Source organism: Chlamydotis macqueenii, chromosome 6, assembly GCF_036417535.1.
Source record: "Chlamydotis macqueenii isolate bChlMac1 chromosome 6, bChlMac1.mat, whole genome shotgun sequence".
NCBI classification, from domain to species: Eukaryota; Metazoa; Chordata; class Aves; order Otidiformes; family Otididae; genus Chlamydotis; species Chlamydotis macqueenii.
The window spans coordinates 40027286-40046720 of NC_141561.1; the positions used below are offsets into that span (position 1 = coordinate 40027286).

General features: G+C 45.5%; 1 protein-coding gene across 1 annotated transcript in view; it reads left to right on the forward strand.

Annotated features, from left to right (window-relative positions):
• The first annotated feature begins 2095 nt into the window (after positions 1-2095).
• Positions 2096-19435, forward strand: part of DRC11 (dynein regulatory complex subunit 11) — a 104655-nt gene continuing 87315 nt past the window's right edge. The window contains exons 1-4 of the mRNA XM_086750393.1: positions 2096-2157; positions 12592-12916; positions 16455-16568; positions 18594-18782. Coding sequence (XP_086606519.1) covers positions 2147-2157; positions 12592-12916; positions 16455-16568; positions 18594-18782 — 639 coding nt within the window. The 5' untranslated portion in view covers positions 2096-2146. The remainder of the gene's footprint in view (positions 2158-12591; positions 12917-16454; positions 16569-18593; positions 18783-19435) is intronic.

The window sequence follows — 19435 nt, forward strand, 5'->3', positions numbered from 1 at the left end:
TATTTCGGCAAAAAAACGCGACGTACAAATGCCTGCCTTAACAGAAATAAAAACATGAGGGTCCCATCCAGGTTGTGAAAACTCAGTTAACGTATTAAATAAGAACAAAACACAAGTTACTTACTGCTTCTGAGACCTCCTCTGACCCGCAGAGGGATGAGAATCAGGCACTGAAAGGAAGGAGAAATTTCTGACGTAAGCCACAGCAGCACGAAGAACCACTTTCGCATTAACGCAGCTAATTACAAGCTGATTTTCTGTAATTTTCCAACAGCCTCTCCAAGAAAAAGCAACAGGTACTCAAGCTTGTTTACTCCTAAAAAAAAACCCCTACCAATCCCATACACCAAAAGAAATCACCCAATGGGCGATTTTTGGGTTTGGTTTTTAATTCAACTCACGGTTCAGCTCAAAAAGTAACGCTTTTGGTTACTGTCTTGATCCTTCAAGGTTCACATTTTTAAGCTTTTCCTCCAAAACCACGGGGGCTAGGAACTTTATTTGAAAAACTCGATAGCCAAGAGTCTCACCTAATTATATGACCAGGGGAAAGAAAAAAGCAAAGGAACGCAGAGGTTTATGGCAAAAAAAAAAAAAAAAACCAAAAAAACCTACGATCACTGGCAAAACATTCATTGTCCCAAAATTCTTGCTTTTTCCCTTCCTCGCCCGCTCTGCGGAAGAGTGCGTTTTTTCCCTCCCAAAAAAGCAATGTGCTGTAATCCTGTCTCGCTAGCTTTGATTTTTTCCCCTTTTAAAAAAAAGGAACCTTTTCATGTTCTGCAATGGATGCTTCTCGCTCTGCGTGCAGGCAACGAATTAGAACAATTATTTTTAAAAACTCCGGCTTTGCTGCCAGCTAGATTTCATTTAGAAGGAGGCGAAACAGCTGTATCGCTGTCGGAGTCAGCCTTCTAGCAAACCAGGGCTCAGAAATTATCGGTGATTTTACAGCCCACGTCGCAACACGCTCCCGTTTCCCCCATTGCTGGTTTGTTCCCCCATTGCTGGTTTGTTCCTCCATTGCTGGTTTGGTTTTTAATTAAAAAAAAAAAAAGCAAATCCTGCGATGAAGTGCCCAGAGGTAAGATGGAGACGTGTCCCCAGCCGCCCTTGGCGTACATGTGCTTGGTTTGGGGAATTGATGGAGGAAATACAACGCAGGGAGGCAGGTTTCCACCTGTTACAAGGGGGGGGAAAGAAAGAAAAAAAAAAAAGAAAAATAAAATGGTTTTGAAGTGGTAAGGCCGAGGAGGGGGTGGTAGGCCGAAGAGGGGGTAGTGGGAGGCCGAGGAGGAGGTGGTGGGAGGTTGATGGGTGGGTGGGAGGCCGAGGAGGGGCTGGTAAGGGAATGGAAAACCACTGAAATTTCCCTGGATAGGTACTTGGGGAAAGAAAGAAAGGGGAAAAAAAAAAAAAAAAAAAGGCAATGCAACTGGGACAATCCCTTAGGAGGAAAATAAAGAGGAAAAAAAAATGAGAAATAAAGAAAAAAAAAAAAAGGGAAAAAAGGAAAAATATTAAAGATTAAATTAAATAAATTATTTTAAAAGAAAAAATAGAGGAAAAATTTTAAAAAAAGAGAAAAAAGGGAAAAGGGCAAAAATAAAGGAAAAAAAAGGAAAAAATAAAGGAAAAAAAGGAAAAAATAAAGGAAAAAAAGGAAAAAAATAAAGGAAAAAAAGGAAAAAACAAAGGAAAAAAAGGAAAAAATAAAGGAAAAAAAGGAAAAAATAAAGGAAAAAATAAAGGGATTTTTTAAAAAGGGAAAAAAATAAAGGAAAAAAAGGAAAAAATAAAGGAAAAAGGAAAAAATAAAGGGATTTTTTTAAAGGGAAAAAAATAACGGAAAAAATAAAAGGGGAAAAAAAAAAAGGAAAAAAAAAAAAAAGAAAAGGAAAATAACTCACTTTTTTCGCAGGCCAGGTCCTGAGGCAGCACCGGGGAGGGGCTCCCCCCCACCCCCACCCCCACCCCGCGCCATCTCCACGGTAGCGGCGTCGCCGTCGCCAGGCAGCCGGTTGCCCGGGCCGCGGAGAAGCCGCCAGCAGCCGGGGCCGGGCCGGGGCAGCTCGGCGGCGGCCCGGGGCTGGGTGTCGGTGTGGGCCAGCCCGGCGGCGGAGGAGCAGCCCCGCAGCACCTCGGCATGGCTCAGGCGTAAGTAGTGCGGGGCCAGGCGGGAGAGAAACCTCGTTTAAGGGGGTAAAAAAACCCCTAAATTATATAAAAATACACCCCCCCCGCCCCCCGCATACCCCGCGCCGGAGGAGGAACCGGTACAAACGCGGCAGAACCGGATCCGCCCGGCCTAGGCCGCTGTGCCAGGCCCGGGCGCCTTTTCCCGCCAAACCAGGCCGCACCGGTCTCCCGAGGGGGGGGGGGGGGGGGGGGGGGGGTAAGGAGGGCGGGATTCAGCCCCCAAATTAATAAATTAATCAGAGCACCTCAGCAGTTTTTAGGCCAATATTAATATTATTCATACTCAGACGCTAGGCCCCTTTTTCTGCCTGCAAAAAATACTTTTCCCTCTCTCACAGACCAAGATTTGCACATACTGTTTTTTGGGTTTGTTTCCTCCCCCACCCCCTTAATGAACTCCTCATGCTCTCGGCACAATACAAAGCTTTAAAAGTTTATTTGCAATAACCAGACACTGATGATGGCATTGGATCAAAGTCCCTGCAAGGAACCGTACTAATTTCTCCAGAAACATTACGAAGATACCGAGCCCTCATATTAAAACAGCATTATTATTAATGCGCTGCAAAGTTGGGAAGCTAACTGCGAGCGTCTTTTGGGGCACCATCCCTCAGGATTTTGCTGTTTGCTGCCTCCAGGCCCAGCAGTACAAACCCCTGGGCACAGCCCAGTTTGGGGCAGCTCTTGTTCCCAGTTCTGAGCTGGATGGGGCTTGCTGAAGTTCGCGGAAATAATAGGAGACAGGAAAAAAAAAAAAAAAAAAAAAGAAAAGGAAAAAAAATATATAGCACCTCGCTCCTGCTCTGACCTGGTCAAACCTGACCGTGTCGAAACTGCTGCCCCAGCAGATTGTGAGCACAGCCTCTGCTGCCTTCTTCTTACCCACGGTCTTCTCCTCCAGCATCAGCCTCCAAGCCTCCTGTCGCTTATTCCTCAGTGTCCTCTTTCCAAACTCCAACTCTTTGCCAGGTAAAACCCCTCAAGACTCTAAAACACCCTTCCAAGCCTCAGCGCTAGAGCAGCTCTCCTTGTCATCTCCACGTTGGGTCTGCTCCAGCCACCTACCTCAACCCATCTGCGGTCCCAGCCAGATTGCCAATGCCACCGCTTTCCAGCCAGGAAAGCTTCCTTTTCCTTGCTCCTTGGCTTCAGAGAGAAGGGTGAGCTGACAGAGAGAAAGAAAATCATCAGCACAAGGGCACAGCAGAGACTGTCTCAGGGCTCTGTCCAAGGACACAGACCCAGCACAGCTTCCAGCAGCTGTAAGCACCTCAAAACCGCAAAAGTAGTGTTTGACCTCTTCCTGAGAGTCTTCTCTCAGAATCTGTCGTTCCTACTGCCTGCCTGAATCATGGCTGCGCTTTTTGAGCTAGATTAACACAAAAGGAATTGAGTATAGTTGGAAAATACTTGCGCTTCAACTGTGTGGCTTAAGTCAGTTAGACGAGGCTCTTTAGCGTTTCCTGTAGCATTGCCAGCCTTGAACACCAAACAGGACACACATCTCCACACCGCGTGACAAAAATACCTACAAGTTCTGCTTCCAAACGAGGAACCGGTGCTGGTGAGGGACCCCAGTCTGGCGTGGATGCTACTTGGCTCACTTCAATGTAATCGCTCCATAGCTGCCTGCAACACGGCATTTATAGCTGGGCTAATCCTTCGTAAATACGAGTCTGAATACACACCAGTTCCTCCACCACCGCATCTGTACAGCTTGGGTTAAGCAACGGGCTGGATGGTTTTCTTTACTGTATTCTGCAGCTCCGGCAGCGTACTAAGGTTTCTGAACAGTTTGTGCTTTTTTTTTTTTTTTTTAATTGCCCCAGAAATTGGTTTCAGGTTGTCACGGGAGAATCTCAGCATAGAAATAACTAATTTTTTTAAAAACCCTGAAAAAATATGAATCAAAAATGCTCTCAAACCATCAGGAAAATGAAAAGTACTAAATTCTTACCTCAATATGCATGGCCTTAAAGGTTTATTTTCATTATCTCTGAATGGTTGGGGCTGACAGTGCCGGCAAATCCGTAAAAATTTTATCTTAATGTTTACTGTCCACAACCTTGTGCACTCCTCCCCGGCACAGAGCTGAGCTGCAGTCAGTGCCAGGAGTTACGAAACAGGAGCCTGCTTTCCTTTTGTCCTAGGAACATCTTGTTTTGCAAGGTACTGCTGAGCTGGTTCTCGAGTAAATTATCAAGGCTACCGTTACGTGATGGTATGTAGTGAGATTATTCTGGCTGCGTACCATCAATAGCGCTAAATTGAAAGGATTTTAAAAGCCACGTGACAAAAATGTTTTATAACAGACACAGGGCAGTGAAGCGAAGAGCTAATAATCCATAGGGCTTAGGAGAATGAAATTTGGGCAAAAATATTTTAGGGGACACCACCTTATTTGGCTGGGGATGGGGACGGCTGCTCCTCTTGCCGTGTCACATGGAGGACAGACTCCATCCTACAAGGAGGCAGGCACATCAGTAAGTCACAGCCAAGTCTAAAATACTGATTTTTTTTTTTTTTCCCAATACTGTACAGTCACATCCTGTGTTCTGCATAGAAATGCTACACAGCACATAGCTTTTTCTTTTTTTTTTTTTGAGGTTGAGGTAAACAGCTGCTTTTTCGACATCTGGAAGAACAGCTGCTACACACAGAGAGAGAAATCGCATGCCGCTCATGCAGCCAGTTGGACGTGCTAGATTTACTAAGCGAGCGCGCGGGGCAGTTGTCTCGCGTGCGCCGCAAGTCGGAGCGGTCAGACTGGCAACTTCTGCAGCACGGAGTCACGCTGCACACGATTTACGCGGCCAGGATTTCAGTCTTTCCAGTCAGTGTTCCCCATCCTCAAGGCCCTGTGATTTGAACAGAGGTGTGGTCTAAAGCTCACGGAGGCGTGTTATTCCACGGCTTATGGGAAGCTTTGTATCCGGGTAGAGACAGGATGCTCAGGAAGCACTCAACTGTGTTCTCTTAGGGTCAGGAAGCTCCACCAGCCAGCCAAAAAAACAGTCAGCACATCCAGACGTGCTCGACGTTTTCTAAGGACAGTTGAGGTGCTCATGAGAGAGCATACCCATTAAATTTGCCGTTGGGTTGATTAAGAAGTGCTGGACGTACAGCACTTCCTAAAGTACTCAAACCCCAGGATTTGCATACAGATGTACCTTTTGTTCCAGACATTAAACAGGAGATTAGAGAGATGCTTTTGCATTTATATTTTCCTGCTGTGTTTCCTCCTCTTTCATGAATTCATTTACCATTTATTCGACCTGTAGGATCTCAACCGGTAATGTCTTAACTTCCCCTGGCAGCCCTAGTCCAGACACACTCAAAGCTCGGTCTTGGCACTGCTGCGGTTTGTACCAGGTTTTAATCAGCTACAAGACATTTGCCACTGCCACCAAGGAGCTTTAAACAATCAAAAAGCTTTAAAATTTAATCTCATGTCACAAATAGAACTGGCATGAAGTCAGTGGTTAAATATTAATCTAACACAAGATCTTCAGGATCTCCCCTTCTGCTTCTGACAGATACAACCAAAGGAGAGCTATGTATTTTATATTACATCCCCAAAGCCCAATTAAGGAAAATTAAGGTTGCAAAACCAAAATGTAAGAAAATGTCAGTGCAACTTTTAATCCTCTCTTCTCTCCCCTACTTTACGTGGCTGCATGACCGTGCAGTTTCTTACGCTGTGATCACAGCCTATTTTTTTCCCCATGGGGCTCCAGCCTCATTTAGCGATTGGCCTGTTGTTGAATATTTCTTCTTATCCCCTCATTCAGCATGTGGCCCCGGGCCATATTCCTCAAATTCCATCCAAACACCACAATTATTAGCTTCCTCCTGGGCATTCCTATCATGTTCTCTCTCATACATCTCCCAAGCATTCACAGATTCATCGTTGCCTCTCTTTCTACCTCCAGTGAGCATTAGCATGTCCTCCTGTTTACGTTAAAGCAGGAGAGCAGAGACAAAATCCAAATCGCAACCGAGACTCAAAGCTGCGCCTCCCTCCCGTGCCACCCTTCATCCTTCACGAGCAGGTAGGGAAAGATCTCGCACACTACTCATACGTGGTCTCCTTTGGGGAAAAACATTGTCAGTGGAAATATTCCAGCAGCACTTGTGATAGAAAACAGGGAAAGAAGAGGCTACGGTTTTCAAGAAACTGAGTTGACAGTGTTAACTTTGAGCTTAAAGCTTCCTGATCCTAGCAGAGGTAGAGCAGCACCCAGGCACAGCATTTGCCCTTCATGCATGCAACTGTAGGGAGCTGGATGGGCTATTGCTCTTTCCTTTTCTAAGGAAGGGAAAAAAAAAAATAAAATTGTGGACATAGGATGGTTAACGCTGAAATAAACTTCATTACTACACCCAGTAAAGAGTGTCGGCAAACACTACTGGAGCTTCAGTAGGTAGGGTCTTCTTGGCTCTGGCCTATTTCTGGCTATTCATCTCTCAACGAAGAGCTCAGTACAGTACCTGCTGCAGCAATTGCTGCACAGTAGTGGGATATAACTTCCCAAAGCTCTCCTTCCCCATCCCTTCATGCTTCCCTGCCCAGGAGGAATACTGCTTGCAAAGGAGAGGAGGCTGCTCTTCTGCTTACCTCAAAGCAAAGGGCAGCCTCCGGCCCAGACAGGAGCTGCAGCCTGACAGACAGCAGGATGGCCCTTGGAGCGTGCTACACCCAACTTCAGCCTAGAATTATGTCTGCCCCACCTTCATCGCTTCCCAATGTCCACCTCTAAGAAAACAGACATCTTTCCATCTTTCCCTTGGGAGTTTGGCTAGAGCAGGTGCTCAAGACCTGCTGAGGTGCAGTGTCGCTGCTGCTGCTTAGTGCTTTCCTTACCTGCTGTTTCTCATCACCTTTATGCCACAAAAAAAAAAAAAAAAATCTTTTATCCCCTATCCACATTCTGCTGCAGTACCAAAGGCTGAAATTGGAGGTGAGAGAAGCATAGAGCTGTTCACGTTAACGATGCCAGCGGGCTGGATGTTTCCTTCCCCAGTCAACCAAAGCCTGCTGAGGTTTATCCCTTATTTTCCCCCAAATGCTTCAAAACGTCCTGGCCAGAGCGAGCATGCTTAAGGGAAGTCATCTGGCAGCATTACATTCACCACCAGCTAAGAAGCTTGGCCTAACTGTAAGACTAATCTTATTTCAGGAGCAAGGCAAGCCTAACCAAGCTCAGACCTGCAAGCCAGCGCTGCTCCAGCCCGCAGGCTAAAGGCTTTGAAAACAGGAATCGATGCAGACAACCTTTCAGTCAATGTGGTCGTGTCATAAGGCCACACTGATCTCTGTTTCTGTCTGCACCTCTCAACCCCTAAAAACATTTTGTCTATAATAAAAGAAAAAAAAAAAAAAAAGAAAAAAAGGAGAGGGCTGCTTATGTAATATATTTAGCCCAGCGATCACCATGCAGTACCTGAGCACATTGTACAGGGGGAACAGGTAACTGCTGACCTGAATAAGCCAGCAGTCATTTTAAGTCTGGTCATTTTTAGAAAGAGAGAAGGAAAAAAAAAAAAAACCAAAAACCAAAGCAGCAGCATTTGTGCGAGCCCCTTTTCCTCCGGGGCCTCACTTTCCCCTCCCAACCTTTGTCTCTGGTTTCTTTATTTTACAGAGGCTGCAGGGCAGGGTTTCCCTCCCCCGTGTTTGCCCAGGGCTTAGCACAATGGCTGACCTGTCAAACCCCAAGTATCTAGAGGAGACCCTGAGGACTGGCCCCTGCACATACTTCCTTGTCGCTGGACCCCGAGTCTCAGCCTCCTCTCGCCTGCTCTGTGTGGTGGTGAATACGTGCTGGGCTTCTTGTGCGTAAAGGAGCCCTGCTCCAGCACAGCTCCACGTCCCCTTGCTCTCACAGCCCTGCTGGTGCTTTCTCCAGTCCCTGTCAGATGGCCCAACACAGCCCGATCTCATTTTCTGAGAAAGAAGAAATGCAGGTAGTTTGCAGTGGGAGGGACTCAAATGTTTTCTTTCCTTCCATCTCTTTACATGTGCCCATCTGTCAGAAAAAATAGTACTGCACTCCGCATTTACATGGTTGGCGTGAGGAAGCGCGAGATGTTTCTGTCCTCAGAGGACAGTCCAGAAAAACCAGGCATCAAAGCAGCCTGGCTTCAGCCTGCATACAAATCCAGAGACAGCTTAGAGCGCAAACCTGGAATAACAGAAATAGTGTTCCCTGCGGCAGCTAAGTGAAAACACCGAGACACTTTGGGGGGGGAAGAAAAAAAAAAAAAAAAAGAAAAGAAAAACCATACACACACAAAGGTAACCCCACTGCTGCCAGATTCCACTGCTGGCTTGAGAGCGGTCTGAGGGACAGTTTGCACGCTCAGCACAAATTCTGCCAAGAAGGGCATTGCTTAAGTCTCAAAACCAGTTCAGCACAAATAACCAAGCTCACCTTAGCTGCACTCAAAACTGACGGATTTTTTTTAAAGTGTAAGAAGAAATGGGTCAAGCAAACATGCAGAGTTAGAGGGCCCTAGGCAGGATTTTAAACATCTCTGACTTGAGCAGAAAAACATATTTCTAAGCTTCGCTCTAAATAAGCAGATCAGAACGGAGAGAAAAGAAGGGACATTGGTTAGGAGGTAATGCTTTGACCTTCCCTCCCAGCTGTAAGCTGCCAGAAAGCACTCTGGGGGCTCTGGAGTTAAGTCACTTGAGGTGTTTTTTCCTCATCCCATTACAGTATTGCTCATTTTCCCTGCACCACTCCTGTTTGGTAGTTGCTGTGACAATTTGCAGCATTACTTACGCTGCTACACCCATGCAGAGATCAAGAGACAGAATTCTTTCCTTTCCAGGATTTAATAATTTATGCCTTGAGGAGGAAAATTACGCGTAGTCCTGCTGCTTACCTGCACTAGTAGGCTAGTGAGATGCTCTCATCCAATCTAATTCCGATGCAGCAGCATTCCCGGGCACGGATACGGCTCACAACCTGCCCATTACAGAACACGAACAAACCTACGAGGTGAACCAGTACCAGTAAATAAAAAAAGCCAGCGCACTCAAGGCTGTGCTGTCCTTCCCCTTCGGTGCCTGGAAACAGTTTTGAGTTTACAACTTAATGCAGAGAGAGACTGAGCAAAGAGGTTAAAATTCAAATGAGATTTTAGGAGTTGCGTGCTGTCTGATTAAGAGGCAAGGAGGGTCAGTCCTAGTCCTGTCCTTCGCTTTTCACGCGTAATCTTGAGGACATGCGTTACTCTTTCTGCCTAGCCGTGAACACGTTTGTCCCCAAAGCTGAAGGGCTCCTCAGGAAAACAGCAGCTCTGCCAGGTCCCCCACAAAGGGCTTGTGAACACCAAGCACATCTGATCCTTCAGACCAGTCCAGAAGTTCTCCCATTTGGACATCAGTAAAACCTGACATAATTATTTTAATCCTCTTTTGGGGAGGGGAAACAAATGGCTGTGCATGTGTCCTCTAGTTTTTCATCAGGGTGAACCAAAGGAGCACTCAAGTCACGTTTCTGTCTAATCATCAAGTATTTGCTGTTCCCTGTCACGTGCCTCAGGAACTGAAGCGCTAGGGCCGTGTCCCCCCAAGGTGTCAGTCACCTCGACCGCAGCAGGGACACAGGAGCTAGGAACTTACCACAGCTGAAAATTCAGCAGTTCTACATCAATCCATGGATGCTCCACCCCTGGAAACGTTCCAGGCCAGGTTGGACGGGGCTCTGAGCAACCTGATGTCCCTGCTTCTGGCAGGGGGGTTGGACTGGATGGGCTTTAAAGGTCCCTTCCAACCCTAAACATTCTGTGATTCTAATCCTTTCCTTCAATACTTCATTTTCCATGGGTCTGTCCCTTCTTTTGCCCTCGTTTACACAGGGCATCACTGCTGCAAAAGCTACAGACAGACCGTAGTACCCCTGGTCTTAACATCCGACCCACAGCAACGTGCTTGCAATCATCTTAATGCTTGTCTGATAAATTAATGCTTTATGGAAGCAATTATTCCCCCTCTATATTGCTTTACGTTAATGTCCTCTGAAGGGCTAGAGCACTGCCTCTCCCTCCTCCCTCAAAAAGTCATTCCAAATCTAAAAAGAAACTGGATATTAGCTGGCTCAGCAGGAGGAACCACTTGACATTCCTCAGTCCGAGGAGGCAGAAAGGGAGGTTATTGTAAATTGGAGCGGACAATCAGCAGAGTCGGTTCTCCTTGCGGTACAATCTGTTGTCTCCACGCAATAACCCACATTCGAAACGCTCTGGCCCGAGGACACCCAGTGTTCATAAATCAGCGGTGTGGTTGTGGGGACAACCTCCAGGGCCAGGCTTCCTCTAAGATTTATAACCTCCCCGCCATCGAACGGTCTGTGAGTAGGCACGGCTAAGTGAGTACAATTACCGCGTTGTTTCCTTCTGGGCTGGAAAACCCCATGAACCTCACACCAGTATACGTTCTTCCGCGTCCTGGCTTCAGAGGAAGCGTACAAAACTCCCATTGATCAACTGGCAGAGCTGTTAGGGGTCAAAACTAATGCTGGTCTTGTTTGTGCCAATCTTTTGCAGGCTGCTGGTTTTATTTTGTTTATCTCCTGCACCTGGGTTAATTGCTGCAATTGAGTGATTGGGGCGGTGCCATGGGATGTAAATGAAGTAGGAAAAAAGGAAGGGGAATGACCTGGGTGGGCTGCAGAGGCATTAGGAAAAGCAAGACCAGCTGCATCCTGCAGGAACCCAGGTCAGCTGAAAAGTATCATATCCACTTTAAAAAGTTAACGGTGCAAATTCAACAGCAAGGTTGAGATGGTTGGGTGTTTCTGCTGACTGCTGCCGGGGAGTCCCAGCAGCCCTGTCAGCATCCCGGACGTGCAGCACGTACCCTGCACGCGCGGGCTGGAGTTTGTCCTGTCCGCCCCACCGGTCCCCCCCGCAGCGCAAGCCTCGGGTCGTTCTGTACTCCGAGAGTGGCAACGATAAGATCAGCTGACAGAGCTCCAGCTTAGGCATTTATTACGAAGCTCAAGCAATGTTAACAGCTGCCCGGCTTTCTTCTCAGAATTAATACCAAAGCACTCCCTCAGTGCTGCTCAGAACAGCGAGAGGTCTGCTCTGAAAGCTCATCCGATGGAGGCAGGGCCTTTTCCCATCCTCATCCTGCTTTGAGAGGCTCTAGGAACAGCGAGCAGTAGCTGGATGAAGCACATGGATGGGTCTACATTGCACCATTGAGACGAATCGCCTTTGTTTCTAGGTCTAAGAAACAAAAAAGTCGGTTTTCCCTGTTACCTTAGCCCAGTTTTCCCTCCTCCTGCAAACCCAGCAATGTGAATCATCTGTTTTTCTCCCGACATAACTGCATCTCAGTGCAGAAGAAATTTCTTAGCTGCTGGTAGAGAGGCATTTTCAAAAACGTCAGATTTTTTTGACACTTGTCGCTCCCAAGAGAGCCCTACACTTGGCAGAGAGAGGTTACAAACCAGAACAGGACCTAAAAGGGTCTTTCTCTACCACAGATATTTGCACTTTCAGTGAAAAACCTGCTGTTTGAACTTTTCTCGGAATGAAAAGAGTCCAATGATTCCCCACAATATTCTGCACTCATCTTTTACCATGAAAAGCCACTGACAGCCAGCCCGTCCTCACATGAGAGCTCCACCTGTTCCTATGAAAACTTCCAAGTAAACAGCCTTATCACTTCTGGAAACACGTAGCTGGCCTGAGGTGACATCTTCCACGTCACATAATCCCCTAGCCGCTGAACCAAGCATTTAGCAATCGCTTGGAGTGCAACACTTGCTGCCGTGGAAATTCTTTTCCTCATTTCACATGGGAAGCGGCGCCCACGGCTACGCTCTGGCGTTGGCACCGATACAACCCTCCCCCTACAATTAGCTCTGAGCAGCCACTTCAGAAAGGCAGAAAAGCAACGCATTCTTGAGAAACATCAGTTGGCCCTCATCCCAAACACGGAGAGATCTAAACTAGACCCTCGGCCAACTTAAGGGCTTTGGGAGGAGACACCTTTTCTCTTAAACCATCTTCTCAAATAGCACAATTAATCCTGGCACTACTGGGGACTGTAGCCTCAAGCATTTCAAGGATGCGTCAGGCATGTTAAGGATGAAGTTGAAAAGTTTTTAACTTTTAATCTTTTAACTTTTTAACTTTTAACCTTAATAAAACAACATTTTAACATTCCTATTTTTACAGCAATCCAAGAGAGAAACTTTTGCTAATGGTTTTCAAAATACATTGCAGTTAAAATCTCTTTTATACCTACAACGGCTCACATTTCCAGGCTTGCTTTTTTGAGAAATCCACACACAGAGAGCCCTGACATCACTGTGCGCTAACTCTCGCTTTCACGTCAGGCTAACAGAGTCTCCTCTTTTCAATCAGCACTTACAATAAGGTGTGGACAGATGCCCAGAAAGCCCTCGACGTCCAGCTCCAGAGAGAAAGAGAAGAGTTCCTCCAGCCAAAGAAGGACCGCGTGGAAGCATTCAAGATGCTAGCCACTTCCTACCTCAAATACATGCAAATCTTCCGTAACTTGGAGACGGCCCACGACCAACTCCTTCACCGGCAGAAACGGGCAGTGATTCAGACAGTGCTAGATGGGGTGATTGGCCGGATCCTGGAGATAAAAAAAGAGATGGTGGAGTTGGAGAACTCCGAGTTTCATTACATTGATGATATCATGGCAGATCTACGGCTTCTCCCGGTAGGTCCACCTCTGTGACGAGCAAATTCCTAGGAATGTTGCTTATCCTGTATTTTAAGGACAGTCACATTTACTTGTAGTCTGTGAAGTTCCACCAAGTGATTTAGCTTCCTGCACGTTGACTAGCCTACTGGGTGGTCAGTAATTATGGCATTTTTATTAAAGATTAGGGTATGTTTGATCTGTGATCAGCATTAAATGTCAGAGCTGAGTTTTAAAAGCTGATCTGCTTGATCAGTTTGTTGCATTTCCACTTCTCTGTAGCAGCACGGGCTCTGTGGATGTTTCACTCGCGCTTGTCCTAACGTGAAGTCGTACTAGCTTAGCCAGCTCCACTATTAATGTCAGCAGCTTGATTTTAGGACATAAAAATAGATGTGGGATAAAATAGAAGATGGGCAAGTGATAACTGAGGTACAATCCGCTTCAGTCTGCCCTCCGCATCACTGTGCGTCAACCTGCCCTCAGGCCTCTTCCAGAGATTACAGGTAATGCTAAAAATTGCTAAAAGTTGCAGAATCTGGTCTGCTAGTTCATAGTAGAACAAACTACTAAAAAGAGAAATCTGACATAAATCTCTTCTTGTAAAGGAGGCAGGGGCTGAGACCACATTCAACACCCAGGGCTCAGAACTGCCCGGGGGTAAAGCAGCCCCCTCACAGGCAGGACAGTAAGGCAAATCTTGAAGCTGTGCTCTCAAAGCAGCGTGAAAAATTAGCTGAAAAAAAAAAAAAAAAAAGTTGTTACTTCTCTCGCAGACAGCTCCACCTATTGTCAAATTTAGGTAACAGCTTTTCTAAAGAAAAAGAGTTGGAGCTTGAATTACTGCTGTTTTCGGGATCCCGGTTATAACGGGAGATAAACTGCTTAATATCATTACAACATTATTTTGATATTTGTAAACATGTTTCTGGTTTTTCATTTCACTCGGCAAATTTAGGATAGCAATTGCCGTGAGTTTTCACCAGCTCTTTGCCTTCTACGTCAACCGCAGTGGAGAACTATTTTAAACTAAGAGGAGGCATAAACACATCTCCAGGGAACCTGATCCTTCAACTCCTATTCTGAAAGCATTCAGTGCTGCTGTTTGCACGACTTACCGGGAAATCCACCTGCAGCAAAAAGCTGGCAAGTCTGAAAAGTCACGCTTGACATCTATTAAAAAGCAAGCATAAATTTAAATTCCTGTGCCACGCCTTAATTTTAGGAAGGCATGACATACCTACTATCAAAAAAAAAATATAAGGCACTGAAGAGATTTCAGGCTTTATCAGAGAACACATTTTCCACAGTAGATAAGAATACAGATTTATGGCTTTTATATAAAATAATCACGTATTCTTAGTTCCAAAACTTGACAAATAACTGCTGTCCCTTAAAGAATCTGCCCACAAAGGATATCTCTAGCCTTTCCTTTCACTGTATTATCGTGGGCTAAAATCCAGCGTGATTGTAGACAGAGAACACAACAGAATAATTTCATTTTTATCTTATGCAATAATATTGCATATTTTTTACAATGTCATTGTAAAGCCAAGTTTCGTCTTTTTTTTTAGTTCTGTGCCTCATGTTTTTGTACGGGTGCCTTCCAACACTCCATCACTCCGTTTCCTGGGGTAACTGTAAAGGTATTTGGACACACAAATCCCATGTGGAGCCGGGAGTGGCTAAAAAGCTGCAAATTTGACTTGAGGATAAATATCACAAGCCTAACTTTTCAACGCTGGGCCCCAGAAAGAGATTATTTAGAGAAAAAGGCTCCCTACTCCCCAGCTCTTCCAGCTCCAGCGTTAGGGCTTTGATCTCATCTTTACAATCAGTAAAGGTCACAGTCCAGAATCACTTGTAATTAGAGCTCAGGTTAGATATCAGGGATACTTCTCACCCTTACCCTGACTGACTCACGCTATTTGACAGCATAAAAACCCTCTCATTCTATGCGAGGATGTCCTGACAAACCGCTTGATTTCCCATTCCTAAAACCAGCCAGATTTGTAACCCGTCCTAGAGCCATCTGCCCTCCTGAAGTACAACGTATCGTCATCGCCGTCAACAGTCTAGGGTGTTGGAAGGTGCAAAGAGGGAGCTTAACAAGACAAATATTTAGAAACTTCAGCAGGCCAGACCTTGGCATTGATAAAAATCAATGGGGATAAACGCAGCTCTGCTTGGAAGCTTTCTTACGCTGCTGTAATAGGGATGGCCCAGTCTGCACAGTGTGCAGCTGAGGGACTTTATAATGAAATCTTTAAATTGTCAGTTCAGAGGCTGTTTGTGTTGGCCACAGCCTTCTGCGCACATTCTTGCTCTTGGAATTGGATGTTCTTACAGCTCACAAGCCGCACATTCACCGTGTGCCTGCGTCAAGGCGGGAGCAGCGCTTGTTCTTTCCAGCCAGCGCTTTTCTCCTCCATATCTGCCCACGCCGGAGCTGGCACTGAGGCTGCAAAGGATCAAGTCAAAGGTCTCCTTGAGCAGGTCCAAGCCCACCAGTTTCGCAGCAGACATCAACCTGGCTTCAGATCCTTGGACAAAAGGACCAAGGACATAGGATCCCTATGTATTCATGTATACGTGGGGACAAATTATCTTGTAACTTGACTGTGCACCTCCTCGTGAGGAGCATGACAGGGTAACGACTACCTGTCATCCCTCCTTCTGGGTAAATCATTTGAGGAGATATTCCAGATGTTCCTGAAACAGTGTAGAGGGAACATGGCACCAGTATGAACCAGACCTATAAAGAAAAAAACAACCTACGTCCGCTCCCCCAAAAGAAAATAAACTTGCCAGTATTATTGGAGAATTGTGTTCAGTCTTCAATAGATACCAAGAACAGGTTATGCCACTCCACAGCATCTTAAATTCAGGGTTTGTTTTTTTTTTTAATCTGCCTGTCTGTGCCTCTATTTCTCAGCTAGCGCGAAATTCTACGGGAGAAGAATGGGTAGAAATGTGAATCAGTTACATCTTTTTAATGGTGGAAACAAGAAAAAGACTCCTAATCAAGCCTGATTCTGAGAAGTGACTGAGATGTCACAGTCACAGACAGTTTGTCTACAGGTGGAAATAGCTGTAGATGAACAGAATTGCGCTTTGGTTCCCTGTAATGGTTAAAAAAAATACAAGAGAATAGATCTATTTTTCATGTTGACTTAAAAAAAAAAAAAAAATGAAGTGGGATGATCAGACAACCAGAGGTGAGTATTCAATTCAGTGGAAATCATGTTTAAACTTCTGGCAACCCTGCCAGATATTTTAACAGTTTGATAATATAATTGAGCCATTATAAAAAAAAAAAAGATTTCTGGTCTGCCGTGGCTCAGAAACTGGGTTGATTATTTGTTTTTGTTGAATTAGGCCTTAAGTAATTGCAAAGTAACAGCTCAGCAGCTGTTCCAGAGGTCAAATTCCCCAACACTCCAAAATATTCAACGATCTCAGCCCAACTTAATTGCTTTGTAAAGGTGTTCAATTAATAAGCCATGTGATTTTAATGCAATTCTAAAAAGCATCGCATGACTCTTTCTTCCTCTAGGAAGACCTGGAAGTACCTATCCCAAGGTATTTCATTAAAGAAAAGCTGGAAGTCCTGCAGCAGAGGGAGAAAATGCTCGATGAGATTTTGCTTAATGCTGAATTGCAAACGCAGGTAAACTTATCACATACCTACATAACAACGCGCTTAACTTCTTCAGTTTGTAACCACGCGTGTCTGAACACGAGCCACTGAAGTGAAAAGTATTTTTACAGCGGTTAGGAAGCAAAAGTCTGTTTATAGATAAGGCACAAAGAGAAAGTCATGTTAAGTTTTCCCGCGTAACGAAGCCCAGTCACATCTTGAGCCTGGTTAAGACTGAAATGAACTGACTCTGCTTTATGTGTGTGAGCGTCAGAGCGAGGGCAGCGCTTGGCCGAGTTTAGTACGTGCTTCATTTGTCTAGCTCACTCTCATCACGCAATTAGTCCTACTGAAATCAAGTTGGACTTCGGTTTTACTGAACCAGGATTCCTAACCGGAACAGGCAGAGCTCAGAGTTCAGGTCAGCACAACTGTTAGCATTCAGTTGTTTATAACCTCTGAACAATGACTGCAGTCTCCTCTGTACAGCTACAGAGCCGCAGCTGCTGGGAGGAGTAGAAAATTGAGTTTTGGCAGAGCAAAAGTCATTACAGAGATGTACACGAGCGCTCCAGTGAAGTGTTCTGGATTTGATATACTTTTGACCTTTTGGAAATGGCGCTTTGCCTACCAGCAGTCGTGGCTAACCTCCTGAAATAAACAACCGTGCCTACATGTCTGGACAACTTCGATTCATCGATGTTACAGCCCTAAGAGACAGTCCTGATCAGAGCACTTAGTCAAACAGCCGCGCTGCCCCAACCCTTGGATTCTCCACCAGCAACTGTGCTGGTGGGAGAGGTCTGCGTATTGATCCCATAAAGCCACGGAGGGAAGGTTCCCAGGGAAAGCAACAGCCCCAGACAGAGGCAGCCTGCAGAGACAGAGCACAGGCTCTCTGCTACATTACTTTAACGGGCAGCTGCAGTCCTCTCAGCCTCCACAGTAAATCTCTGGGTAAATTCTCTGCTTTTTTAGTAGCCTGATGTTGGTCTGTGGAGATCCTCTGTTTCGGCACATTATACCTTGAAGCTTTTTTTTGTTTCCCACAGTTCTGCTCTCACCCCTTTTCAACATGGCATCCGTAACAGATGAGACTATCTGGTGTGCAGCCGGCTCGCTTGGGAGCACGAGGGCTTTGCACTTTGGACACTGGCATGGTGCAGGTCTCCCTTGCCAGGATGCCACAGGAGAGGCACAAGATTCAATAAACATGAATAAAAAAGTCTCACACAGTACAAGTCCAGCGCCCTGTGCTGCACTTCCAGTTCAATCACTGCTAGGATTGCTGGAGGTTTGTCAGCACTTCCACACGCGTCGTACCAAGCCACGTACACTCAGGAAATCCTAACTGCTGTGTAACAGACCCCTGTATTCTTCAGCGTCCATAGCAGCGCTGTTGCACACAGTCTAACGTGAACTGTCTCCAATCAGGGGATTAAAGTCAAGAAAGGACAATAATTCAGCTTTTCCATGGGGAGCATGAGGGGTTAACAAGAGTTCTCAGGAGTCCCTCTCTCTCCAGCTGCACTGTTCTGATTTGTTTTTCCCCAAGCCTCTTCTGCTTGGGCTGGCTGAGAACAGTCTGTCCTTCCGTTCAGCAAGAGATCTGGGGTCCCAGCAGCACATGCAGAAACTCATCCCTTCAGAAAAGTAAAAGGCAGATATTCCACAGCCTAAGAAATTCTCCTTTTAATAGGACAAAGCCCTGTGGTTCTTTTTGTCTTTTTTCCAAATGGATGACATTCAGCAGGGTGCATAAGCTATATAAAGCTGTTCTTATTTCCCACTATAGCATCAAGCTTTCCTTGGCACACGTCAGGTTCGCTTTCTCCTGAAGGTCCTCACAAAAACACATCTCAAGATGCCAGACTTCCAAGATAGTGCAAGATAGCACTGAAGTAGGAGTCTCCTCTGTTTGTGACAGGGAATTTTTGTCTTAGAAAGTTTCCACAAGTTCATTGCTTGTTTAGTTTGCTAACTGGGGTAAGCAATTAACAAAACACATAATTAATACTGTGGTTTGTCCATTCCTTTTTGGCTGTACTGTTGAAGAAACCTCTGGAGGCCCAGACATTTGCAGAAGCCGTTCGAGTGATCCAGGTTGCAGAACGGGCTCGCCAAGGCCGTCGTCGAGCGGCATTCATGAAGCAAGCTTACTTCAAAGAGAAGAGACAAAGACAGACTCGACTTCGGGTCCAGATTAGTCCCAACCCAGATGATGCTGCCACTTGCATTCAAAAGGTAAAATCTCTGGTTTAACAACAGTTCTGGCAGAACCTAGTAACAATGGTTTGTTCGGAAGAACAGTAGGCAGAAACACAGCTCATAGGATGAGAATTCTGAAATGATAGCTTTCAGGGTGTCTAGCAAGGTGAAATACATCAAACTATTCTAAGATTTTGTGATTTAAACCACTTAAAATGTGGCAGGACCCCGTGCTGGCAATGCAGGATGACTTTGTAATGCACATACTGTTTTTCCAATCTGATTTTTATGACCTCAGTTGCTCTTTCTGGCATGCCGTTGGAATCCAGGGCATCTCAGGGAATTTGTGCCTTCTCCTGTGATCTCCAGGGAAAGAGTTCATTCCATGGCTTGAAAAGATGGGAAAGGGAGATCACTGATAATTCCACAACAGGTCCTTACACATAATTCAGACAATTCAGCCTGATGAAAACAGGAGCTCAGTCTAATCTTAGGTCTAAACACTTTTTGAACCCTGATGATGTGTTTAGAAGCTGGATATACCAGTGTGAGGGGGTAACAAACCTCAGAATTTCTTTCATTAAAAAAAAAAAAAAAAAGAATAGCAGATGGCAACCTGTTACAGAGTAATAGTTTCAATTGTATATTGTACCTTTCCTTCCTCTATTTGTTTTTTCCTGTGTCTGCCA